At 45.1% G+C, this 27,292-nt stretch overlaps 1 protein-coding gene across 2 annotated transcripts in view; it reads left to right on the plus strand.

The window, feature by feature from the left end:
* Window positions 1–9,587: 9,587 nt before the first annotated feature.
* The window catches only part of LOC144818644 (17-beta-hydroxysteroid dehydrogenase 13-like), a 377,312-nt gene continuing 359,607 nt past the window's right edge, over window positions 9,588–27,292 (plus strand). For both annotated transcript variants that reach the window (XM_078676267.1, XM_078676268.1), the window contains exons 1-2: window positions 9,588–9,716; window positions 22,893–23,099. In XM_078676267.1, the coding sequence (XP_078532393.1) occupies window positions 9,714–9,716; window positions 22,893–23,099 (210 nt within the window). In that variant the 5' untranslated portion in view covers window positions 9,588–9,713. The remainder of the gene's footprint in view (window positions 9,717–22,892; window positions 23,100–27,292) is intronic.

Here is a 27,292-nt window from a genome sequence, read left to right on the forward strand (position 1 = left end):
CTTTAGATTTCACCTCTTGAATTTGAACCTGGGGATCAGAATTAGCGTTCAATATAACACCCAGTAAACGTTGATGAGGCCACCCAATTAAACAATCACCAACCTTTGAAACATAGATCTTTCCCACAATTATCCTCTTCCCCATTTCAATGGATGCATTAAAATAACCTATCATACTAATAGGAGCACCCCCATAACCACCTGGACACACATCCATTCTACAAAGCGTATTCTTATTTTTAAAATATTCCTCATAAATTTCTTTAGGAATAATTGTAATGCGTGCACAAGAGTAACATTTCATCTCTAATTCTGTACCATCAATCTTGACTTTACCAGTAGGATGATCTTTCTCATTTTTATCTTTGACCTGACATATAACTTCCTTTATTTCTTTGTTGACCACCTTCTTTTCCTTTGTTTTACGGAATTTTACAAAATGTCCCTTTTTGCCACATCCATGACATACAAAACTCATTGCTGGACAAAATTTTGAGTTTGCCTTATGACCAGACTTTCCACATCTAAAACATGTTATACCAGCCAAAGTAGTTTCCTCTTTACCAATATTTTTAACGATTGGCTTAACCTCTTTTCCCTGAGAAACATCTTCCTTCACCTCTTCCACCTTCTTTTCTAACTTTCCTTTGTCATTCTTTAACTCATTTACACATTTTAACATATGCTCAACTCTCTTTGCTATACCAATTACTTCTTCCAGAGGTGGTTCATCCTTTAGCCACAATTCTTCCCTGATTTTATCCTCTCTACACTTCAAAACAAACTGATCTCTTATACGCTCTTCATTCGCTGCACCATACTTACAGGTAGAAGACAATTTTCTTAAAGCAGTTATATACTCCTCAACTGACTCATCTTTTCCTTGTTCCCGTTTCCCAAAATGATATCTTTCCATTATTGTACTCACACGAAGTAAATAATGTTTATCCAGTTGCAACAAACACACTTCATATTCATCTAACCCCCTTTGTTCCTGTGGAGACAAGTCCGGCAAGTTTTCAAGTACTTCCTGCCCCTCTCCCCCTAGACAATGTAACAACAACGAATGTTTTCTCTCCGCACTTAAATTCGCGCCACAAACCTTTGCATAGTGTGCAAATATCTTCTTCCACTTACTCCATTTAACTTTTGGCTCTCCTGGATCACTAAAAAAAAACGGAGGTGTAGTTACATTTTGCATTTCTAAGTTTAGAAATGTACAATTCTTATTATACTCTATATTTCTAATGTTACTGGTAAATATTCTACATACTATTATGCCATTGCTGAATGTAAACTACTAATATTGAAAAATACAATGCCGTTTTCTTCCTTAAACAAAAATTTTATATATTTCTTATGTCTATGCGCAAACAACTTTGATCAAACCTAAAAAATAAAAAATTGTTCTCCTGTCCTCACCTACATTTAATCAACAAGTCTTTAAAATTACAAAGAACAGTTTCCAGCTTACACATTCACACTAAACACCAATCTCCTTCTTTCTTATTTGAGTTTTTTTTTTTAACTTGCGTAGATGAAGGCTTCAGACGACTTCTTTACTTCACTCGCCAAACACCTCAGATTGTTTCCTAAATTCCGCGTTCAAACTGTTTTTCCCGAATGTTATTCAGCAGAGTTCACGATCTCACGCGGTTTCTCTGTTTCACTTCACCACGTTATGACGTATCTTCATGCGCCGTCAAATTAAGCCACTCCTGCTCACGCGCTGTTTCCCACTTGTCGTTCACCGAATCCCTCACTCAGATTCCACTACGTCATCATTTGACTCCAACCACTGAACTTGAAAGAGCTCCTCATACGATCAAAACGGTAACGGTCAACTCTTTACTTTTCCCAATGTTTAACTCAAATCTTCCGTTTTTCTTTTTTTCCTACAATCTTTTACTACGCTAATTTTCCTTTCTACTTTCACCAAAATACTTTTAAATTTGAAAACTGCCGCTGGAGAAGTTATTTCAATTTTCCTTACTTCTCTAATTTTAACTCAGCCGCTGGAGAAAGGGTAAATTACAAATATATTTCTCTTATTCACACTTCGAATAATTTTTATTTTACAAATTCCTTCCCATCCTCCACTTCAGTTAAATTTCTGCCGCTGGGGAAAACTTTAATTTCCCATTAAATGCTACCACCGCTGTGGAAGTTTAAACATCAAATTGCTCACACTTCTGAATTTTCCAAGAATACACTTACAAAAATGTTCCGCTCTTCTTCTTCAACAAATATCTATTCTCTTCTGGAATATTACAGTCAATCAAACATGAATCTACTTAGCTTGATGTTAAGGTGCTCTTCTTCTTTTCTGTATCCCGTCCTCGTCGCCAATGAAAAGTTATGAATAATTACAAATAAGAGTGTGCTCTTGGTATTAGGTTTATTCATAAACACCCTAACCATCAGCTAGCAGACAGCAACTGACCAAATAAGAATCTCCAATCATGGAGTACTCTAAGTTCCATAGAACACAGGTAATGAAGATAGAGAGAATACTACAACCCCCTCCTCGCCCGTGTTGTTTTTCAAGTGCGGTATTTAAACCCCGGAATTTGTGTGACTTCACCTCTCATTCGCCAACCATAGAATCGTTCTTTAAACATCAGATAATGCTGAGTTTACCGAGATTTTCAGCTGTACCATGACAACTTTCCACAGAGATTTGGGCTTCTGATTGTTCTTTTAGTTTCTGAAAAAACATAGTTATGTTTTTTTTTTGTTTGTTTCCTTAGTTTTATATAGCGCGAACTAGACAAGAGGGTATCTTTAAGCGCTTTAAGTTACATACAACAAAAGTAGCAAAATATTGTGAAGAAAATGTGAGGGCGAAAGCTAGTATACCAGAGGGGTTTCGAGTGATGTGTACCAGAGGTTGAACATTAGAGGCAAACTAGGTCACATTGCCATGCTCACTATGTGCCATCACATTATCATGTTTGTAAAAAATAGACATGTTAAGATGCAGTGCTTTGTTCAAAGGCTGTTTCTTGATCCAAAAGTTTTTTTGAGCCGTTTTGATAGTCTAGAACGAGCGGTTTGGTCAATTTCCTATAGAGATAAACTTTTATATTTTGGGCGTGCTTCTCGTATAGAGATTGAGTTTTATTTATTAAAGCTCTTTGGTTGTGGTAGAAGGGAGTTTATTGTTTCTTTATGACCAGCATCCACCAGAAAAAGGAGTGAGTTTTTGGGCCAGGCATTTGGGGGTGCCACGATGAATGGCTTTGTGAGTAATGCACTCAACTTTGTTGTTTCTAGTGGTGATAGTCACTAGTTGAATTAAATGATAACCATGGCAATATGATTGTAGCCTCTGGATTAAGTCTTGCATCAGGGTGTCAAACTGCAACATGATCTGCTGGATGACACAAAAAAGAACGGTGTAAAAGCCCAGAGACTCGCGGGATGAGCCCTTTGCCTGGTTAAATGAGCTCTCTTAAGGTGGGCGAGACGCTATATAATAAACCTCTGTTGTTTGTATTGCTTGTGAAACACTCTTTTGTACAGATAGGCTAAGCGTTATTTGAACTGGTGAAAAATAAATGTGTTAAGATTACAAGTTTATTTTTTATCAGCTAAGATACAGAGCTGATCCCCCGGCAATCTGTAGCCCAACGCTGACGTCAGAAGCATCATTAGGATGCCAGTGGGGGCGGCTCTAACAACCATATGCTGCCGCGTGCAACTTTTACACCTGGCTTAGTTCTGATTTTGGAACCTTAGGGTAAATTATCGTTGATTATGTGCATCAACCTCAACGTGATTTCATCAGAGCCAAAAGGCTGTGACATCACTACAAGTGTCTGGTAGAATGGTCATGCTACTTCATATCTGAGTTTAGAGGAGGTAAAACTGTACACATAATGAACATTTTCTGCAACACTAGTGCACTTTTCTGCTTTAGGTAGTGTTTCTTTAAACTTTTTTGATCTTTGGTAACCATTTTAAACCTAAAAGATTTCTTTACAAAAAATGCAACAGTTATGAAGTAGAGACTCCAAGGCGTGAGCAAAGAGCCTCTTTCTTGTATATGGTATTTACTAACTTTTGGATGGAGGAAAAACGCAGGTCAGAATGAAGTAGCTCACGAAAAACACACCTTGAAACCTTTCTTAGAAACATATTTCCTCTGTAGCCCCTTTAAAGTATTTGCATGCATACAGTACCCTAGAAGTGGCTCTAGAAAGATGAGAGTTTTAGAAGTAATAACTAATCGAGGGAGGGTGTGTGTTTTTTACATAGCAGGCAGGCAACCTGTTTCTAAACAATCCTAATCTGTAGGTAACGGAGGAGTACATGAAGATCGGTGATTTGATAAGGATCACACAATATTAATAAGTGGAGAGGCCACAATTAGAACACAGAGGTTTCCAGATTCTATATAGGACAAGTTAGTCTTGGGGCATGATCTTTTTAGGGTTTCTCTTTGCTGAAATAGGTGTCATTTCTGATATTTATATGTTTCCCTCGTCTTCATTGCTTGATTTTGCGCGCAAGAAAATGTCACTCATATTGGTTGAAATGTCACTCATAATTACACAGAAATTATGAAAATGTCACACATAGCAATCTGAAACCTTGGCAGCTATGCTAGTCTCTATTAATTCATTTATTTTCTTCTGTGTCAGTAATCCAAAACCCATGAGTCCTGGCTGAGCACCATAAATAACGTGGCTCCAAAACTGCAACCGCACTCGTGAGTATAATAATTGTGCTTCTTCCGCTTCAACTGACTGGCTTTAAGTGTGACCCTCACAGGCTAACTCGGAGATCTGATGTGAATGAAATTCAAGCCTCAGACTTAAAAATATACATACTTATTTCACAAAATAAACAGACCCTTAGGCTTTTCAGCAGCGTTTCCACACTGCTCTGCTGATACATCTTTATCACCTTTTTCAGTAAACATTTGTACTTCCAGAACTAGCGCTTTGAACTGAATATAGCGCCGAGCATCGGAGAGCCTCGCCTTGTGCTCTGACTAGTAGCTTTGACTTGATTAGTATAATTGCGTGCTCTGACTAGTAGCTTTGACTTGATTAGTATAATTGCGTGCTGTTTCATTTGCTGCATTTATTGTGATTATTTGTAACTCTTGATGCCTCTGCCCCGTTTCGCTTTCTATTCCGACCTCCATCTTACTTCTTGTTGTGCATTCCCCTGGCCCGCCTCCCCGCTACCGCCTCCCAGCTGCCCCTCCCACGCTCCGCCCCCTCAACTCCCTATATTAGTCAGATGAATCAACGCGCAGCATCCACGCGCTGCGGCCGCGCCGAAGGTGCGCCAAAGGTAAGCCCGTCTACGCCCGTCTACGCCCGTCCACGCCTGGACCGCGCCCAGCGCCGGTCCCCCTGGTCCCCGCTACTCCCAACCCACTAGAGTCACATATGATGCTGCAACTCTCTTCGCCCTCAACCCCGGACGCACACCACAATGTTGCGAGGCCACCCCTGGACGTACCCACGGCCCATTCGCTTGCCTCTCCTGCAAGTTCAACTGCTTCAGGACCCTCACCAAATCAACTTCCTCCATACACAGCTCCGACTCTAACCACCTGAAGTGCTTCCTGCTGAACACCCGCTCGGTCCACAGACACGCAACTGAACTCTGGGACCTACTCGACACCGCGTCACCGGACATCGCCTTCCTTACTGAAACATGGATGAACACATCATCAGCACCCGACATCGCCATAGCCATACCGAACGCTTACAAGATTATCCGAAAAGACCGTACCAATCAAACAGGAGGAGGCATCGCCATCATCCATAGGAACACCATCAAAATAACGACAAGCTCCGACGATAATCTTGCAACCGCCGAACATCTCCACTTCCAGATCCACACCGACCCTAGGACCACACTTAGAGGTACCCTCATCTACAGGCCTCCAGGAACCCGCACTCAATTCAGCGATGACATCACTGACTTCGTCAGCCCACATGCCCTCGCCACCGAGAACTACATTCTCTTAGGAGACCTCAACTACCACCTTGAAAACAAACACGACAGCAACACCACCACCCTTCTGGACAACCTGGCCAATCTCGGACTCAAACAACTTGTTAACACCCCCACCCATTTAGCCGGACACACGCTCGACCCTATCTTTACTTCCAGCAAGCACATTTCCTTCGATCGCACCACAGCTCTCCATTGGACGGACCACAGTTGTGTTCACTTCAGCTACAAAACCACCTTGACCCACAACCACCCACAACCTATTCCTTGGAGAAACAGGAACAAAATCACCTCCGACCAACTCCTCACATCACTCAACCAAAACCCTCCCACCCCCTCATTGGACCCAAATCAAGCGGCCACCAATCTCAAGCAATGGATCACCCACAGTGCTGACGAATTAGCACCCCTGAAAAAGCACTGGATCAAATCAGGCAGCAAAAAGGCTCCCTGGTTCAATGATGACCTTACAAAATCCAAGAAGCTATGCCGCACCCTGGAGAAAACATGGAGAAAAAACCCAACCACCGACAACATGGCCACCCTCAAGGCAGCCACCCGCAAACACCACCAACTGATTCGATCCGCCAGGAAATCAGCATTCAAGGATCGTCTAGACAACAACACCCACAACAGCAAGGAACTTTTCTACATCGTCAAGGAATTCACCAACCCCACCGCAGCATCTAACGACATCACTCCCTCCCAAGACCTCTGCGATGCGTTATCCTCCTTCTTCTACAACAAAATTTCCGACATTCACAACAGCTTCAAGAACACTCCCAGCGATCAACCCTCCCCACCCCCCTCAGATCCCACACCGCTAACTAACAACCTCAGCGCCTGGAACCCAATCACTACTGAAGACACCATCCGCCTAATGAACTCAATCCACTCTGGCTCACCAACCGACCCCTGCCCCCACCACATCTTCAAAAAAGCTGACTCCATCATCGCACCCCATCTCCGTGATGTCATCAACTGTTCGTTCAACTCTGCCACCCTCCCAGAAAGCTGGAAACACGCCGAACTCAGCGCCATCCTGAAAAAACCCACAGCAGACCCCTCTGAACTTAAAAACTACCGACCCATATCCCTCCTCCCTTTCCCCGCCAAAGTTATTGAGAAAGCCGTCAACAGCCAGCTCGCCGCCTTCCTTGAATCCAACAACTCCCTCGATCCCTCTCAATCCGGATTTCGAGCCAAACACAGCACCGAAACCGCCCTCATTGCAGCGACAGACGACATCCGAACACTACTGGATAACGGAGAAACAGCAGCCCTCATTCTACTCGACCTCTCCGCCGCTTTCGACACAGTCTGCCACAGCACCCTTATACAACGCCTCAGCAACATCGGCATACAAGGAAAAGCCTTGAGCTGGATCATCTCATTCCTCGCCGGAAGAACTCAAAGAGTCCGACTTCCCCCATTCAACTCAGAGGCCACTGAAGTCATCTGTGGAGTACCACAAGGATCATCACTCAGTCCCACCCTCTTCAACGTTTACATGAGCCCACTCGCATCCATTGCGCGCCAACACAACCTCAACATCATCTCTTACGCCGACGACACCCAGTTAATCCTTTCCCTCACCAAAGACCCTAACACCGCCAAAACCAATCTTCACGAAGGCATAAAAGAAGTAGCCGAATGGATGAAACATAGCCGCCTAAAACTCAACTCAGACAAAACGGAGGTGCTCATTCTAGGATCTTCCCCCTCTGCCTGGGACGACTCTTGGTGGCCTTCCGCCCTGGGCACAGCACCCACACCCACAGACCACGCACGTAACCTTGGCTTCATCCTAGACTCCTCTCTCTCGATGTCCAGACAAGTCAACGCAGTCTCATCCTCCTGCTTCAACGTACTTTGCATTCTCAAAAAGATCTTCCGCTGGATCCCCCTCGAGACTAGAAAGACTGTCACCCATGCACTGGTCACGAGTCGACTGGATTATGGTAACACACTATACGCCGGAATCACAGCAAAATTACAGAAAAAACTCCAACGCATCCAAAACGCATCAGCGAGACTCATATTGGACATCCCTCGCCAAGATCACATCACCGGACACCTAAAAGACCTCCACTGGCTTCCCGTCAACAAGAGAATTACGTTCCGTCTTCTCACCCACGCACACAAGGCACTCTACAATCTAGGACCCGAATGCCTCAACACTCGACTGTCCTTCTACACACCCACCCGCCAACTAAGATCGTCAAATCAAGCCCTCGCCGCAGTCCCGCACATCCGAAAATCCACCATGGGTGGCAGATCCTTCTCCTTCCTAGCTGCCAAGACCTGGAACTCACTCCCCACCCACCTCCGCCTTACTCAAAACCACATCTCCTTCAGAAAAGAACTTAAAACCTGGCTATTCGACAAATAATGAGCCCCTTCCCCAAGCGCCTTGAGACCCTATGGGTGAGTAGTGCGCTATACAAATGCCCGAACTTGAATTTGAACAAATTCATGATGCCGAATTTACCATGGAGCTCTGATAGTAGGCGCTCATCTTCTTTGACAACCAGAAACCGCCCCCTCCCAAAAGGACAAATGTGAATAAGAAACACATGCTTTGGGAAAAGGAATTTGTGTGCAACTTTAACTAGCGAATACCCTGGAATATATATGTTATGACTTTCTGTCACAGGACTCATGGCTGAGACAAGGGGTGGGAGGGGTGTACTCTATCTGTCAGGAGGATTCCCTACATCTGCCCTTGAGCAAATTCATGGAAGGAACGGTATGGTACGTGTAGCACAGGGTATGAATGAATGAATGAAACAAATTTTGTATTGCGCTAAACTTTTCCCAAAGGCATCAAGGCGCATAAGCTGGAATGGCTGGAAGCAGAAACAAAAACCAAGGGGGAGACTATGGGTATGCTTTGGTGAAGAGCCAGGTCTTTAAGGTCTTGCGGAATTGATCAGGGGACGCAAGGCCCTTGAGCTTGTCAGGAAGGAGGTTCCAGAGTTTCGGGGCAAGGGCGAAGAAGGCCTTCCCTCCCCATCTAGCCTTCTTCGTCCGAGGGGTGGACAAAAGGTTCCAGGGGCCAGGGGTGTAGAAAGATACAAGAGACCTGATGTCCTCTGCACCGGATTAGCACAGGGTAGTAGGGAAAGCTTAATGAGGGCACTGAAAGGGGCATTGAACCAGACAAGAAAGTGTCGAATATCTTAGTGGGTTTAACATTTGCTGCTGAGATCTATGTGAAGTGTTATGAAATTACATATTTGTTGTAATGAGTGCTATTTGTAACCAAGTAATTCCATGAAAAGGCCTTAAAGTGCACTGAGGGGGGCATCTGTCTCCTCTTTCCTTATAGCCCAGGTAAGTGAAGCGCCATAAATTAAGCCACAGGTGGAGCTGAGACCGTGTACCATGTGGTCAGCCCCGCATGCCATCACCACAGGTGTATGTATCTGTATGAGTGCTAGGGGTAGCCTGAATGCGTGCAGCGGTGTGAGTGCAAGGACAATACATTGAAGCCAGACCATTGACACTGCCTGTGTGCACTGTGCTGAGACGACAGCCTGGGCGCGGAAGGGTTAAGTTCCCTTCACGCTGCCACGTGACACATCTGGAATTCTTGCAGCAGAAGAGTTGACTTTGACCTGTGTGAGTGAAGGGAAATTGCTCAAGCACACATTGCTCTGCAAGCTTCCTCAGAGCTAGCAAGGTGCGTCGTTCGTCCTCGGATTCAGGAGGGAGCTCGTGACCCGCCCGCCATGCATCTGAGAGAGCGCAAACTGATATAAATATATGAGTACATCACACTTACCTATAGAGAGCATAATTCATGAAGAGAAATGCCATGAGTGCTAATAGTATCTGAAATTATATTCTAAATGTATAGCTAATATAGAGATTTAAGTAGAAGTGGAATTAATACAGAAAGGTGTGACATTATATGATTTTATTAGACGTGATTATTTTGAATCTATGTCGTGTAGCTGTTAACATATAAGATGGTCTGTGGTAAAACGCAGAACGTGGTAGGCCTCAGGGCCAGAGCTGGAGCTAAAAGGGAAGGTGTTTCTTTTCACGACACAGATTGTTTTAACGTTTTTGGTCATTGCATTAATGGGCCATGATTTAGAGTAATGTTTTCTAAATAATAGAATAAGAGTTTTAACATGCTTTAATTAAATGAAGAAATTGAATGCTATAATCATAATGTGAAATATTGTAGGCCTGAAATGTTTTAGCATTGATTTACACGTACATGTCTGGGCTGAGAAATGTTGCAAGCTTTTTTTAGAAGTCTATGAGAGTTGGGTTCTTGGCGGCAGATATCTGTCTGCAACAGGAAAGGGGGGATCCAATTATAAGTGAATGAATAGAGGTCTGTTCAGTAGACGGCCCAGACATGGAGGAGGGTTCTGGAATGTTTAAGGGGTATCAGCGGGCCGGAGAAGAGACTGAGAAGCAAGGTCAACTCTAACGTCTGAGGCCCAATACAAAGCATCATGGAAAAAGCCTGAAGTTGCACCACGTGAGAGGCGTTTCGCAAGGGGCGTCTCAAATGTTGTTGACTATTTTGTATTAGGGACAGCACCCCTGGGTGGAGTTAGAGCAGAGACCTGAGGACCCTTTAGAGAGCGGATGGGTAGGCAGTGAGGGGTCATGACTGGAGAACTTTAGGTTTTCACCAAGAGACTTAGAGTGGGTGACTTCCCTTGGGGGTCATTCATTGCTGACACCTTTGTTAGGTTGGGATTTGGTTAAGTAGGGATACCATCTAGAACAGGGTAGGGACGCCTAACCTGTGTTTGTTTTCCTCCAACCTAAATGAAGGAGAGATATGCGTCTATGCTGATAGCTTTGCTATTTTTAGAACTTGTGTTAGTGATTTCTGTTGCTCGTCTGAGGGCTTTTCGAGAGCACATGTATGTAATTGGACCTGTGTACCTCGTGAATCTCATTCTGAGATGCTTGTATTTGCAGCTCATTATATCTTTACAATAAACTTTTGAAACCTAGAAGTTGTCCGTGATCTTTGAGAGTAGAGTCCTTTCTTGGGTGAACTAATTTGCAGATAGGTGTACTGTTTCCTTCTAAGACAGGCAATAAAGGTTCAGTCGACCAGATCGAGGTTTGGATCAATAGATATAAGGTATCGATCAAAATCTCGCCCTTTCAGTTGGTAGCTATAGAGGATGGTTGCCTTCTTGAGGACGGTGACCTAGGCCAGGTTAGCTTACCCCAAGGCCCCTAGAAATCGATGATCGGAAGAACAGCCCGCAGATGAAGATCCGGATGACGTGAGACAGAAAAAGCAGCAGTATCGGTCGAGAGTGAGTATAAAGGGTTATGCGTGTTAGATTGCGGTGTTTTGTATTGTATCTATGTTGTAATGTCTGGCGGAGTTGAATGTCTGTAGAGTGACTGTGGAACAGGTTGTGAGCGCGCGCAACCAGTGGAAATCTTAAGTTCAAGGAGAGCTTAAGTGGTTCGGGTGTATCGGACACCCAGAGTAATTGTCAACTAGTGTGAAGGGGGTCATGAGGTACCATTGATCACCCGAGAGACCGAGATAGGGGGAACGTAAGAGCGAGTGCGTGAGTAACGGACGCTGGTCGGAAGTTACTGTGTGTGTAAGTAACCTATCAGAGAGACGATAGACATCTCGTCAGTTGTGTTGACAATTACAGATAGACTGTGGACGTACAGTCGAGAGAAGTGACCGCTTGGTCGGAAGTAGTCATTTTTTTCAGTGTATGAATGGGACGCATGCATAACCGGGAGACGAGTTGAGAAAGGAGGGGTGCTGCTGCGAAGCGGAGAAAAGAGACGTCAGGTGGTGTCGCGCAGTGACTGGCTGACCGGAGAAAGACCGCGCTGTGATAGGCCAGCTAGCGAACACGTCATACAGGGTCGCGACGTGATTGGCCAACAGGAGAAAGACCGCGCTGTGATAGGCCAAGCTAGCAAAGCCGCGACAGGATTGGTGGAGTGTCATCAGGAAGTAAACAGAGTAGCGAGGCTGGATTTTGTGCGCATAATTATGAAGTGTTTTAAATGGTTGAAAGCGCTGTTTAAAAAAGAGAGGCGAGGATCGTATGAAGGGGAAGAAGCCCCGCCGGAGGGTACGCCAGCTCGTTATATGGCAGTAAATGTTGGGTTGCATACGATCCTTTGGATATCAGAGTGGAGTAAGATTACTGAAGGAAACGAGGAACTGACGTTCCCGAAGTACGGGACGTTCAGATTAGAGGTGTTACATCGATTGAAATCAGTCATGACCTCAAAGAGACCCTTGCCTAGACCAACCCAGTTTGAAGCCCTTGAAGCATGGCTTAGGGCAGCGCATGAAAGGAATATGAACAGACGACAAGAAAGGGTGAAACGCTCGGTAAGGGCAGTACAGGATGCCAGGTGGGATGCGGATGCTAAAAGATGGAGAGTGCATAATTTGGAAATAAATAAACTGTACCCAGTGTTAGAGGCGCCAGTAAATAAAAGCCCCCTAGAAGAAGATGATGAGAGCGAAACAGAGGACAGCCTGATAAACAGATTACTGACAGACAGGCCACCCCCGTATAATAGAGCAGGGGGAGAGGTCGAGAATACTGAAGGAGAAAAGGGGGGCAATGCAGGAGAGCATAGACCGCTTCCCAGTTCAGAGTGGGATCCTGAGCCAAAGAAAGAGTTGTTCCAGCCTAGTCAGGTGCAGCAGGTGGTCGGTAGGTTTGTGGTACAAAGAGCGCCGGAAACGGAAAGTGCCACATCCTACCCATTACCAGATGCACTACAGGTACCTGTTACCATAGGTCCTATAATATCGATATATGACCAAGAGAGAGCAAAAGGGGAAGAACGGAAACGGAAAGACAGAGAAAGAGCAGAGCAGGCAAGGAGGAACGATACCACTAATTCCCCAAGTCAGATGCCGATACCCAGAGAGTGGAGTACCCCGATGCACACAGCAGGGGACCCAGGGGGAGATCCTGGGGGCCCCAGATGGCCAATGGATCTGAGGGGATCTGGACGAAAATCCTTTCAAGAACTAAATGAGTACATGAAGCAGTGGGATGAGGCAGTGAAGGCTCAAAAGAGCATCAATGCTGCGGAAGCTGAAAGAGAAAGTCAGGACAGCAGAGCACGGACTCACTGCGGGGCTGGGGAGAGTAGCCCGGAGTGGGACTGTAGAGGGAGTAGGGGAGTCACCCATTGGGCCCGGAGTGGAGGTAGAACAGACCTGGAAAACGGGGGCCCCGGGAGTGAAGGGGTGGCGCGCCCAATACTCAGTGAAGGGGAGAGGAGAGCGCAAGAGTACAGAAACAGCTTTAAGTGTCCACACTGTGTGCCTGCCACCAGAGAACAGAATGGGAGTTGTGAGAGGTCGCACCATAGTCCCTGTGATGACAGAAATGAGCGCAGCCCAGGGAATATGGGGAACCAGGAAGGATCGTATCGGATACTGAGCGATACGAGGCAAAGGGAGTGTAGCGACCAGAGGGAAAATAACAGAGAGATGTGCGGTGAGAGGAGAGAAGAAGACGAGAGTAGGCAGAGAGAGAGTAGGGATAAAAGGCCCGTGTTCCATCACCTTCCAAGATCGGATGGCCGAGCATGGGACCTGGAGAGATGGGAGCAAGGGAGGCCACCCATTAATTCTCCTGAGCCCAAACGCAGAGCTCGAAGTTGGGATGGGAGGGAGACCAGTGAGCCCCCTTCAAAAGACATATTGCGAGCTGAGATAAAAGCCAAGAGACTTGATGTCTCCAGCTTAAGGTCAGATCTGGATGACATGGTAGATGGTACCCTGCCTTTGGAAAGAATGGAAATGTATGAACAGGATGAAATACTGTATATGGCAAAGGACATCACACGAAAGGCGAGAGCAGTCCATGAGAAGTTAGTCGAACTAGCAGGCAAATATATGGTGGACTTGTCAAGAACCAAAGCATTACAGGGTAACCACAGGCTACATTATACAGATCGAGATCTAGATGAGAGGAGAACGATTGGGCTGAAAACACACATAAGGGAACTGATTACTGGAATAAGGACATGGAGGGCACTAGATAAATGGGAAGAGAGGTGGTCCAAGAAAGGGACCGGCAGAAGAAGCATGATTGGTATAACACCAGGACAGCAGGGAATAGAAGCTTACCCTTTGCGTGAAGTTGCCAATGGGAGCTATGTACATGTCCCTTGGAGTAGGGGAGATTTAGCTGCTTTTACCACATCTTTCCCCAAGTTACGAGAGAGCCCCGTGGAGTGGTACAAGCAAGTCGAGAGGTTTGTAAAGATCTCAAAAGTCCTATGGATAGATCTGAACACGCTGTTTGACATTGTAGTACCAGGAGATCTGTGGACAGCATGCAAGGTTAGCGCTGAGTGGCCCACAACGGAGCCAGAGAGAGATGCTAGGACTAATGGGCCGTCCGAGATCGTGATGGCAAAATTCGAGAGAGTGATGACTTGGCTGAAAGAAAAAGTGCCAATGCAAGACATAGATTGGGTCAGAATAGACAGAACGAGACAGGAACCCAAAGAGACAGTCCATGAATATTACGAGAGATTGCTGAAGGCGTTTAAACAGTATAGCGGCTTGGATGTAATGGATCCAAAGGACATAGGGCAATTCGTGTCCAAGTTCGTCCTGGGACTGAGACCGGATATTAGTTTGATGATTCAGCAACACTCGATTTGTTGGCAAAGTAGACCCCTAGATGAAATACTGAGATATGCCAGGTACTGCTGTGATGAGGTAGACTCCAAGGCTAAGAAACTAAAAGAGAAGCTGATGGTGGTACAATTGCAGACAGCAGGAAAGGGGGGACCGCAACAACAGCAGCAAGGGACAGGTACAGGAGGTAAGAAGCAGTACAGTCAGAACAAGGGTAATGAGGAGAGTACTACCTTTAGACCCAGAGTAGACATAGCTACCTTGAAGAAAACGACTAGGTGCCACCAGTGCAACGAGTTGGGGCATTGGAAACGCGAGTGCCCTTACAATGTAGAGATCGGAGAGCAAGAGATAGAGGAGGAAGAGGTCCAGAGCGCACCTATGAGAGGGGCGACGCCATACCAAGGAAAGGTGCTCAAAGGGGGGGGGGCTCCTCCCCGAGCCCAGTTCCCGCAACCTCCTCGAGTAGGGAGTATGGGTAAGACCTATAGACAAATGCCCCTGTTTGTGGAAGGTGAAGAATGCTATTATGTGGACCCATTAACCGGACAGAGAGTGGAAAGAGAAGACTGCACCCTCGGGGCAGCCTTAGAGGTAGATCAGAGGGGACCCTATGTGGAAGCAGAAGTAGCAGGGTGCCCTACGACATTTCTGGTGGACACAGGAGCCACTAGATCCACGATCAGATCAGCTGCAGTTCCAGACCTGCCCATGTCTGGAGAGACCATACAGGTGGTAGGGGTCGCAAACAGGAGAATAACCAGCCAATTGACAGAACCGGTACAGGTGAAAATAGGGAAGTACAGCGATGAGCACCAATTTGTGGTTTGCGATTCAAGCCCTGTGTGTCTGCTAGGAAGAGACCTGTTGTGCAAATTGAATTGTACTATATATTGTACACCCCAGGGAGTGGAGGTATTGACTAATGATGATGATGCAGATTTCAAAGTTGCAAACTCAAGAATATGTGTGGAGCTGTACCCTACTTTGACAGTAGACGAGCTTCCCTGGGATTTGAGAGAGACAGTGGCATCAGAGGTATGGGATTTCACTGGGGAAGAGATTGGATTGGTCAAAGGGGTGGACCCAGTGAAAATTGTAGTGAAACCGCATGCTGAGTTCCCAAGAACACCCCAGTATAAATTGACTCCAGAAACGATTGCAGGCATAAAACCCGTGATCGAGTCCATGATTAAACAGGGAATACTGAAAGAAATCGTGGGTAGTCCATGTAACTCCCCGATTATGGGTCTGCAGAAACCAAATGGGAAATTCCGGATAGTGCAGGACCTTCGAAAGATTAATAACATAGTCGTTTCATGTTGTCCAGTGGTACCGAATCCATCAGTGATACTGTTTCAGATTCCATTCCAAGCTGAGTGGTTCACTGTGATAGATCTTTGTCAGGCTTTCTTTTCGATCCCTTTGGACGAAGATAGCCATTTTCTTTTCGCATTTAAGCTGGAAAATCGCGTCCTAACATGGTGTCGTATCCCTCAGGGGTATACAGAGAGTCCATCGATCTTTAACCAGCTTCTGAAGAAAAATCTTGAAAGTCTAGTGCTGCCCCAGAAGTCAGTTCTGGTCCAGTACATAGACGACCTCCTTGTGGCGTCAGACACAGAAGAAGCTTGCAGGGAAGACTCCATTGCTTTGTTAAATCACCTAGCTGCCAATGGGCATAAGGTATCCCCGGGAAAATTGCAGTACTGCCTGACAGAAGTGCAGTACTTGGGACACAGAATTGAGAAAGGCAAACGAAAGGTGTCACCAGACAGGATAGAGGCGATCATGAAAATGAACGCGCCTCAGACACAGAGAGAGGTCAGGATGTTCCTAGGGATGGTGGGTTATTGCCGACAGTGGATCGTGAACTTTTCACTGAAAGCAAAGCCCTTGCAAAAACTGACGCACAAAGAGGTGAGTGATCCGGTACCATGGGACAAAGACTGTTTGATGGCATTCTTACAGCTGAGAGAGGACCTGTGTCGTGCCCCGGCATTGGGAATGCCTGATTACAATAAACAATTCTTTCTTTACTGTTGTGAGAGAGAAGGTTGTGCGTTGTCTGTGTTGGTCCAAATCCATGGGAATGCCCGTAGACCAGTTGCTTATTTCTCGGCTACTTTAGACCCAGTAGCCGCAGCGTTGCCCGGATGTCTCAAATCCGTTGCTGCAACGGGTGTCAGCATTGAGAGATGTGAAAATATTGTTATGGGGCACCCGTTAGAGGTGTGCGTGCCACATTCTGTTGAACTGTTGATGACCAGGACCAAAACACAGCATCTGACCAATAGCAGGCTCACGCGCTATGAGCAAGTTATTCTTGCTGCAGAGAACGTGACCCTCAAGAGATGCTCTGTTTTGAACCCTGCTACCTTAATGCCACTTCCAAATGATATTGATGATGATGATGAATATACAGACCATGACTGTCTCGATGTGACTGAACTATGCACCAAACCCAGACCCGACATCGTAGATGAGCCACTGACCGACCCAGACGAAGTTTTCTTTGTCGATGGCTCATGTGTAAGAGACGAAGTTGGGCAGTTGAGAGCAGCTTATGCTGTTTGTACAATTGAAGGAGTTGTGGAAGCAGGGTGCCTGGAAGGAGTAAACTCCGCTCAGGTAGCCGAGATTGTTGCCCTAACACGTGCTTGCTTAGCAGGCAATCAAATTCGAGTCACCATCTACACCGACAGCCAATACGGGTTTGGGGTAGTTCATGATTACGGGCAGTTATGGTCTCAAAGAGGGTTCATGACTTCTTCAGGCTCTCCCATTCGCAATGGAGAGTTTGTGCGCTTGTTGTTAGAAGCATTGCAATGTCCAGCAAGTATCGCAGTTGTAAAGTGCATCGCACATACCAAAAATGAGGACTTTGTTTCAAAAGGCAATAGATATGCTGATGAAGTTGCGCGGTATTGCGCAGTACAAGGTTACTCTTTCACAGAGGTGGATGTGGGTGGAATAAATGTAAGAACTGAATTAACCATGATACTGGAAACTGTTGATACTTGGGATGAATTGTCAACCATGCAAGAAAATGCTCCTGATTCTGAGAAAGAAACATGGGAAAAGGCAGGATGTGTAATGGGTGAGACTCATTTTTGGGTCTCAGCAGACGGCAGAGCAGTGTTGCCCAATGAGATGGTGAGTCCAATGGCTAGACTCATACATGGTCCAGTACACTTAGGGAGAGATGCTATGCTGAGAGTGTTTAGACAGACTTGGTACAATCCTAAGTTTAGAATAGCAGCAGAAGCAGTGTGCCAGCGTTGTGTGACCTGCCAGCAGCTGAATGTAGGGAAAAGAACACCAGTTGCACTAAGTCACATAGGAAGGTCTGGAGGTCCATTCAACAGAATGCAGATAGATTTCATTGAAATGCCAAGATGCAACCGCCTCCGCTATGTCCTGGTGGTTGTTTGTGTGTTCTCCAGATGGGTTGAGGCATACCCTACACGTAGGTGCGACACCCTCACAGTGGCTAAGTTACTGCTTAGAGAACTTATCCCTCGTTTCGGGGTGCCGGCCTTTTTGGAATCAGATAGGGGAACACATTTTAACAGCGAGCTTGTGAAGATGATTTGTGTTGCACTGAATATAGACCAAAAGCTCCATTGCAGTTACCGACCAGAAGCCTCAGGAATTGTGGAACAAATTAATGGCACGATCAAGTCCAGAATAGCGAAAGTTTGCTCCTCAACGACCCTGAATTGGCCTGACGCCCTGCCATTAGTACTCATGAGCCTTCGTAGTACCCCAGACAGAAGAACAGGGTTGTCACCACATGAGGTGTTAATGGGGAGAGCAATGAGACTGCCATCTATTCCAGCTACTGCACTGTTAAATATCACAGATGATATGATCCTGGACTATTGTAAGGGGCTGTCTGACGCCATGCGTTCTGTGTCCCTTCAGGTGCAGGCTGCAGAGGTTCCAGCGTGCCAGGGCCCTTGCCATGACCTGTATCCTGGGGACTGGGTCCTGGTGAAGAAACATGTGAGAAGAAGCTGCTTGGATATTCGTTGGCGTGGGCCCTACCAGGTCATCCTGATCACAAGTACAGCTGTAAAGGTGGGAGGCCTGCCCAACTGGATACACGCGTCGCATACGAAAAGGGTTCCAGCACCTCTGGAAACAGCTCCTCTCTCGGATGGACGTCCAGCTGAGGACCAAGAAGCCATAGAGGGGGCTAGCCAAGCTGTAGAGGTGCCAGTGGAAGCAGGGAACGAGTCTGACCAAGCTGAGGACGGTCAGTACAACAGCGAAACAGAAGACGCTACAGAAGGAGAAGACAGCTGGGAGTACGAGTCTGACCCTGACAGGTCTGAAAGAGAGCGAGAACAGACCAGAAGGAGAAGGAGTAGAAGGGCACGTGGAGAAGCAAATTGGCCGCAAAGAAGAAGTTCTAGCTTGAGGTCAACTCCAGAAGCAACCCTTCCTCCGATATCAGAAGACTCAGACCCAGAAGAAGGTGCTCAGGGCGCTGAAGCACCAGACCGAAGAAGGTCAAGAAGAGTGCGTGTGCCTAACAGAAGATACTCCACACCTGAGTGGACATATCTGGCGACAAATGTCTGTGAAACCGGAGACAGGGAGGATCCGAGCGGTGGTGGTGTCCAGTTCTGAGCCCATTATCACCGTGGAAATACAACTGTTGGTACCCGGAGTCGAACAAGAAGGGTCACTAACATTCGTGCTCCCCAGACCTCCCCGCCTCAGCAAGTTAAAACACATGTTTCTTACAGAATTGAAATTCCCCGACTTTGGTACCACGATAACAGCACATGAAGAGCATACTCTTCGCATGGAAATATTGAACTATGCTATTGAAGCTGCAACCACAAATCTAATAGTCGATTGTTAAAGGACTTTGTAAATAAAGCAAGCAGAAGAAAAGAAGATTACCTAGCGCCCAGGAAGCAGAGAATTTTAGGGAACCCCTTGAGTGGATGGAGAAGGGCTAGGGTTGTCTTTTTGAACTGTGAAAGGACTTTTTGCGAAAAAGGCTGTCAGCCTCCAGCTGTGTGGATTCTAAAGACAAAAAAGGATTGAAAGAGACTGTAAAGGAACGAGAGGAAAAGAACTTTTTTTGCAAAGAGAAAGGGAAAAGCTAGATTGTCTGACGAAATGGAGGCCGGCACCCCGAACCGCAGAGCTAAATGTATAATAGGTACACTAATAGTAGGAGTGATAATATTAATAGCTTTAGTGGTAACAATTTCTTATGTAAAGGGACATGAGGAAGAGGTAAAGGTAACTGATGCGAATTCTGTAGTAACACTTACACCCACTGTTGCAGGTGAGAAAAGGGAAAACACTCAAGAGAAAGCGTTATTGGCTGCAGAAGCCCGCAGGTTACATGTAGACGAGTCCCAAGGAGACTTTAGGTCAAATGCTTATGCTAAACTTTTGTATGAATACGTGGATGCCATGGAGGTTAAGGATTGCTACGTCTGCATGCAGTTGCCTGCGTCTGTAGATGAAGGAATTCGATATCATCACCTCCCTCTGACATATGGCATTACATGTAGCTTATTGCTTAGTATATTTTATGAGAGAGATAGTTTTGAATACTATTTCTCCAATTATGATTCTGTGTTGCCAGAAGTCCCGAATTATAAGCAGATGAATAAATGGGATTACTGGAAGAGTGAAGACAGATTGGCCAAATTCTTCATTCCTTGGATTACCTTAGATACTTCACATGCCCGTAGAAATAATCTGACATGCAAGGTGTCAGAAGTCGAGAAAAAGTTCATAGGGCAGGTGGATGATCGTTACAGGAGACAAAAGATTTTGAAAAAATCAGGACAAGGGAAATTAGATTGGACCGAGGAAGAGAAGTCACACAAGAGAAAGGGTAGTAGTGGTCCAATAGCTTTAGATAAAGCGCAGAGAGGAAAGTTATGTCTTCACCGAGCCAAAACGTATTATGAAAATGTATACGTGGGTGAAGTTGACTGTGAACATGCTTTTAATTTAGAGTACTACACTAAGGATTTCCTGAAGGGAATGCAAGTGATTCCAAATGTGTATTTTGTATGTGGAAGAAATGCTTACGTGAGACTACCTGACAACTGGTATGGATCATGTTACTTGGCAATTGTCTTCCCCAAAATATATCATGCACAAGACTTATTGATCATTGAGGGCCAGACATCATCGAGGGGAAGGAGAGATTTAGGCGATGCAGAAATGGTTGGAGATGTCTTTGGAGCTATGTTCCCTCTTTTGGGAATAATCCTTAATGATGTTAAAATTAGACGACTGGCAACAGTTGTCGACAGGTTGTCTGCCAGCACTGCTCAGTCCTTAATGCTGGTAGAAGGAGAGATGCAATCGATAAGGGCTATGGTTCTTCAAAATCGGCTTGCATTAGATGTCTTATTAGCAAAAGAGGGCGGAGTCTGTAAGGCTTTGAAGGTTCAGGAATGTTGCACTTACATTCCAGACCTTTCAAAACCCCTTGAGAAAGTTATTAAGAACATAACTAATATACACAAAGAGATCGAAGACTTGAGTAGAGAAAATGGCTGGGAAAAGGTGGGCCACGGAATGAGTACAGTTGGAGGGTGGTTTTCCACCTTAGGCAAAAGCTTTATTTGGTATATCCTAAAGCCTATCATCATAATATTGATCTGTGGGATAATATTGTGGGGATTGGTGAGGGTATTCAAATGGTACAGAGCAAGAAGGTCAGAAAGGGCCCAAAGAGAACAGTTGCAGAGATTGGCTGCCATACAAGATAATCAGTACAGGAGCCTGAGAGCTCTGGAAGCGCAGAGAATGCCAGCAATAACTGCAGTTTAAATGTTAGTGATGACCCCGAGAGGTCATCAAAGGGGGGAACTGAGAGAGCGCAAACTGATATAAATATATGAGTACATCACACTTACCTATAGAGAGCATAATTCATGAAGAGAAATGCCATGAGTGCTAATAGTATCTGAAATTATATTCTAAATGTATAGCTAATATAGAGATTTAAGTAGAAGTGGAATTAATACAGAAAGGTGTGACATTATATGATTTTATTAGACGTGATTATTTTGAATCTATGTCGTGTAGCTGTTAACATATAAGATGGTCTGTGGTAAAACGCAGAACGTGGTAGGCCTCAGGGCCAGAGCTGGAGCTAAAAGGGAAGGTGTTTCTTTTCACGACACAGATTGTTTTAACGTTTTTGGTCATTGCATTAATGGGCCATGATTTAGAGTAATGTTTTCTAAATAATAGAATAAGAGTTTTAACATGCTTTAATTAAATGAAGAAATTGAATGCTATAATCATAATGTGAAATATTGTAGGCCTGAAATGTTTTAGCATTGATTTACACGTACATGTCTGGGCTGAGAAATGTTGCAAGCTTTTTTTAGAAGTCTATGAGAGTTGGGTTCTTGGCGGCAGATATCTGTCTGCAACAGGAAAGGGGGGATCCAATTATAAGTGAATGAATAGAGGTCTGTTCAGTAGACGGCCCAGACATGGAGGAGGGTTCTGGAATGTTTAAGGGGTATCAGCGGGCCGGAGAAGAGACTGAGAAGCAAGGTCAACTCTAACGTCTGAGGCCCAATACAAAGCATCATGGAAAAAGCCTGAAGTTGCACCACGTGAGAGGCGTTTCGCAAGGGGCGTCTCAAATGTTGTTGACTATTTTGTATTAGGGACAGCACCCCTGGGTGGAGTTAGAGCAGAGACCTGAGGACCCTTTAGAGAGCGGATGGGTAGGCAGTGAGGGGTCATGACTGGAGAACTTTAGGTTTTCACCAAGAGACTTAGAGTGGGTGACTTCCCTTGGGGGTCATTCATTGCTGACACCTTTGTTAGGTTGGGATTTGGTTAAGTAGGGATACCATCTAGAACAGGGTAGGGACGCCTAACCTGTGTTTGTTTTCCTCCAACCTAAATGAAGGAGAGATATGCGTCTATGCTGATAGCTTTGCTATTTTTAGAACTTGTGTTAGTGATTTCTGTTGCTCGTCTGAGGGCTTTTCGAGAGCACATGTATGTAATTGGACCTGTGTACCTCGTGAATCTCATTCTGAGATGCTTGTATTTGCAGCTCATTATATCTTTACAATAAACTTTTGAAACCTAGAAGTTGTCCGTGATCTTTGAGAGTAGAGTCCTTTCTTGGGTGAACTAATTTGCAGATAGGTGTACTGTTTCCTTCTAAGACAGGCAATAAAGGTTCAGTCGACCAGATCGAGGTTTGGATCAATAGATATAAGGTATCGATCAAAATCTCGCCCTTTCACATCTCTTGCTGGAAGTCCCGCTGCTGCTGCTCACGGTGCTGTTCGCCTACTTGGAGTCGTTCGTAAAACTGTTCATGCCTTTGAAACGGAAGTCCGTCAGCGGGGAAGTCGTCCTTATCACGGGAGCGGGGCACGGCATGGGCAAGATCGCAGCGCGCGAGTTCGCCAAACTGTCGAGCATCTTGGTTCTGTGGGACATCAACAAGGTAAGGCGCGCACGCGCCGTGCTTACGCTTCACGTGCCGTTCACTGGCAGGACCGAAAATCAACTGGTAGCCTGTGGTATTGCCATGGTCACTGCAATGTACGGCAATAGGGGACCAAACTGTGAGATGGAGACGGAGTTGACTAAATTATGTAGCAAGGAATGGCAATTAATGCGGCACATTCCGCGGCAGTAATATTTCACTATTTTATCATACTATGCACAAATTTATTTTTGTATTTCAAAGTATTTTATTAGTTTTTTTATAAACAAAGACATTAGCATTTCTGTTACAAGGGTATTACTAAAGCACTGGTGCAGTAAGTAACAATTGAAAGGTGATAAGTTAATCTTTGGAAAAGGTGGTCCACCACCCAGCAGTACGCAGAAGCGCTGTATCTAGGGATGCAGGAGGTGGTGGAGCAACCCAGATAAACTAAGAGTTCAAGGGGGACATTAAAACTCAAATGGTCATTCAAGTCTTGTTCTACCAGCAGCATTGTTTGTTTTTCAAAGACAGCCTGTCAAATATCAAGCAGCTTCTCCTGCAAAGGCTGATGATAGTTTTAAAATGGGAGGTCTGTGGTGCATGTGGCCTCTCTTGGACTGTAAAACAGGCTTATCAATAACCAGAGACCATGGCCATATTAGCAATACCAGCGCTAAGAGACCGGTTGGTGAACGTGCGCTTTAAAAATGATCAGTAACATAACATAACATAACAAGTGGCCTCTCTCGGACTGCAAAGTAATGGAACTCAGTCCCGCTATCAGTTGTGTACAGGAGTGTGTAAAAAGTTTCAGCTTCAGAAAAATGTCCTACGGCTTATGTAAAAAAACATTTATTTCCATTACAACCTACTTTACAAATATTTGGAAATATCAAGAAGCGTGCAAAGTGCAGAAAAGAAACGCTCTTGATCTTGAGGTGTGAAGGGAAGAGAGATTTTGGTAGAGTCAAAGCAAACCAAGACAGGTTAAGTCTACTTCAACGTTTGATATTTTTTTTTCCCATTTTAAATATCTCCTATTTTCATTTACAATAAACACAATTGCACCACTCAAATCCCCATACTTTTTTGATTTCATAAGGAAATGCATCTTATCTGTGTACAATGCTATTTACTTTCTCTCACTCACAGTCACTTGTTTAGAGTGCCAGGCAATATGTGCAAATAATTAACAATATTGCAACAAAAGGTGCACCACATTCAATACAAATAATCATAACATTTTTGAAAAATAGTGACAATGAATTTCACAAATCCAAATGGTCTTCTTTTATTAATGCTTATTAAAAAGTACTCATAGCACCAGCCAACGCGTTTCATCCAACATAAAAGGGACTTTTTCAGGGCGAAATTTCAACGGTGTAACTCAGTGACGTCTGTTCTTGTTGCCAAAATTATAGAAAAAATCTCTGGTAGAGAACAGTAATTCCCAAAAGGCAACATCCAAAACATGGGAAAATTGAAAAACGAAGCATAGTCTAACTTTTTACCCCCTTGTAGGTTAAGTGAGATATGGAGAATATGGTTCCAATCTGTATTTCAGGAAGGGCATGTCCGCCTTGTAAAATGGGTGGGTGCAGCGATGTGTTGAGGTCCACTGCCCTCTGCTGTTTGGTGTTTTTCAATATGTGCAGATAATTATTATCTGCACATTCTACCATTTTTATGCATGCTGTGTTTACCAGTAAAAGTAGGATGTACTATTACCACGTCACTAAAAACAGATAAAACTGCATCACCTCAAAACGGTGTGGGAAATGTGGAGGTATTTGTGAAAAAGCATCATCCCAAACCTACGCCTGCTGCTATGATATCCAAATAAACACTTTCTAGAACCTTCCCTCTTCTATACCTACACTATACTTTTCAATCCAACTAACAGACTCACATATCCACCGCTCATATTATTTCCATATTTCCCTAAACTAACTTACCACTAATCATGTTTGGGTTTCATAGTAATGTGCTACACTGAAAAAAGTGCTTGATGCCTCTATAATTGGAAACCCCTCCCTCTTCTATCCCTCCACTATCCTTTTCACCCCTAGTAACAGACTCACATGTTCATCGCTCAAATACATTTCAGATTTCCCTATACTAACTCAACACTAATGCTTTTTGGAATCTGGAATAGTGTGCTACTCGCCGAAAAGTGCTTTGACGCCTTGTAAGGGGTAGTAAGTGCTATATAAATGCAATTACAATTATAACAAGCATTGAAAATGCAATAGGGCTCGCCTTTGATTAAGTTAAAGCCATTTGCTTTGCTAATGGTATTGTATAGCAAAGCAAATGGCTTGAACTTAATGAAAGGTGAGACCTATTGCATTTTTAATGCTTGTTTCATTTAGTAGTTTTATAAAGCGCCGAGTGTCACCCTTCGGGCGCTTTGGAGTGCTTGGCTCCATGTGTCTGTTTTGCGCAGACTCTGAGGCTCCCATTGTGAATATTTGAGAGTGTTAGGTTCGTGGACCAGCGCCCACAGGCTACCGCAAAGAATGCCTTCCCACAATGCACCTTGGCTGTGGACCTGCTAGCTCCCAGCCCAGCCCTCAGTGTGCTGACAGTCCGGCACAGGTGTCCGGCCTGGGAGCGTCAAGGGCTGTAATGAGAACCTTGGCTGCTCCGGGGTCCAGCTATTAATTGGCTATTTCCGAACTCCCTGAAGGCTCCTCGGGGGTGTTTTCAGCTCTAGGGACACACTGCAGGTCTGGGCGCCCATCTCTCCATGGGCCCAGCTAATAATTGTCTATTTCCTACCTCCCTCGAGCTGAAAACATCTCCCGGGGCGCCTCGCCTGCCATAGTGCAGCTCTAAGCGCCAGTGCTTTATTTGTAAAAAAAGGAAGTGCAGGTGCTGAAAATGTTGCCAAGGAGGCCACCACTCACGTCTTCCTCCGGTGAGCCCCACTTTCAACACTCTCACTGCCTCAGTCTCTATCTTCTAACCTTGATCTGTTGTCTGTCCCCTAAGTCTTTGCTCTAAGAGTCTATCCTCTCACCTCTCTAATTGTTTTCTATCACCTTTGTCACACCCTGTGTTTCTGATTTGCCCTCTATTCATTTACTCTGGCCCTTTTTTCTCTTCACTTTTATCCATGCTCTGCTTTCTCTCCCCTCGATCTTGGCTCTTTACTATCACACTCTAGCAGTGATTAGCTGTGTCTCCATATTATCATTTGTCTGTTTTTTTCCTCTGTCCTGTCCTTCACATTCTTTCATTCTATCTTCTCTCTTCTTAATGCTCTCTTCTTCACATCATGGCTTCTTTCTCTTTGTATCTGATTTGCTCTCCTCCTTTTCTTCTACTTTGCTCCGTTTTATCTCTCTCCTCTCTTGTTGTTTCTTCTCCTCTGTACTCTTGCTGTCTCTCATCTCTAACACTGCTTCTGCCTGTGACCCCTGTCGTCAGCCTGTACATGTCCCTGCTATTTTGAACTCTGCGTTTCCCTGTTGTCATTCCTAAACAAGCGGAAGATGATGTGTTTTACTTTCTTACCTACACCGAGTGCAAAAACAAAATGTACACCAAATGAAAATGCTTTTTTGCATTAAATTAATCAGTGTGGTATCACTGGGTTTATTGCAGAACAGGCGGCTGCTTGAGCACAGCAGGCCATGTCACTGCTAGTGCTGCCTGTAATTAGTAGGTCCAGGGATGACGACGGCATTGGCATCCACTGCTCGCTGTGATACTGCCTGCTCCAGCACAGGCATTGGCCCAAGCAGTAATGCTGCCAATGCCGGTAAGTATGGCTGTGGTGCCTACTGGACTCACTCACGCTCAGCAATTACCATGCTGGGGTGCAGCGCACAGATTCTACTGGTGACGCCATGGCGCACAAAAGTTGTGTTGGACCCCAGCCGGATCGAGCACATTGAGGATAGCAGCAATGCAGGGCTGCAGGATATGAGGCTTTGGCTACGCAACAAGTGGAAAGTCCACACTTATTTTCATTTATTCTTCCTCAAGAGCCCTCACTCCCAAGTTCCAAATGCGCTCTTGCAGCTTCTTTGCCTCAACTCCGTCATGAGCCAGCCCCCAGCTACAATTATCCAATTGGAGGTTAAGGCTCAGGCAGTGGCAGGGTTCAGCGGACTAGGGGAATAAATGCAAGCCATAGTTTGTCGATGACTTCTTGGATTTGTGATCAGCGTGATGACATCATCACTAACGTGGTGATA

Source organism: Lissotriton helveticus, chromosome 2_1 (assembly GCF_964261635.1).
Source record: "Lissotriton helveticus chromosome 2_1, aLisHel1.1, whole genome shotgun sequence".
NCBI classification, from domain to species: domain Eukaryota; kingdom Metazoa; phylum Chordata; class Amphibia; order Caudata; family Salamandridae; genus Lissotriton; species Lissotriton helveticus.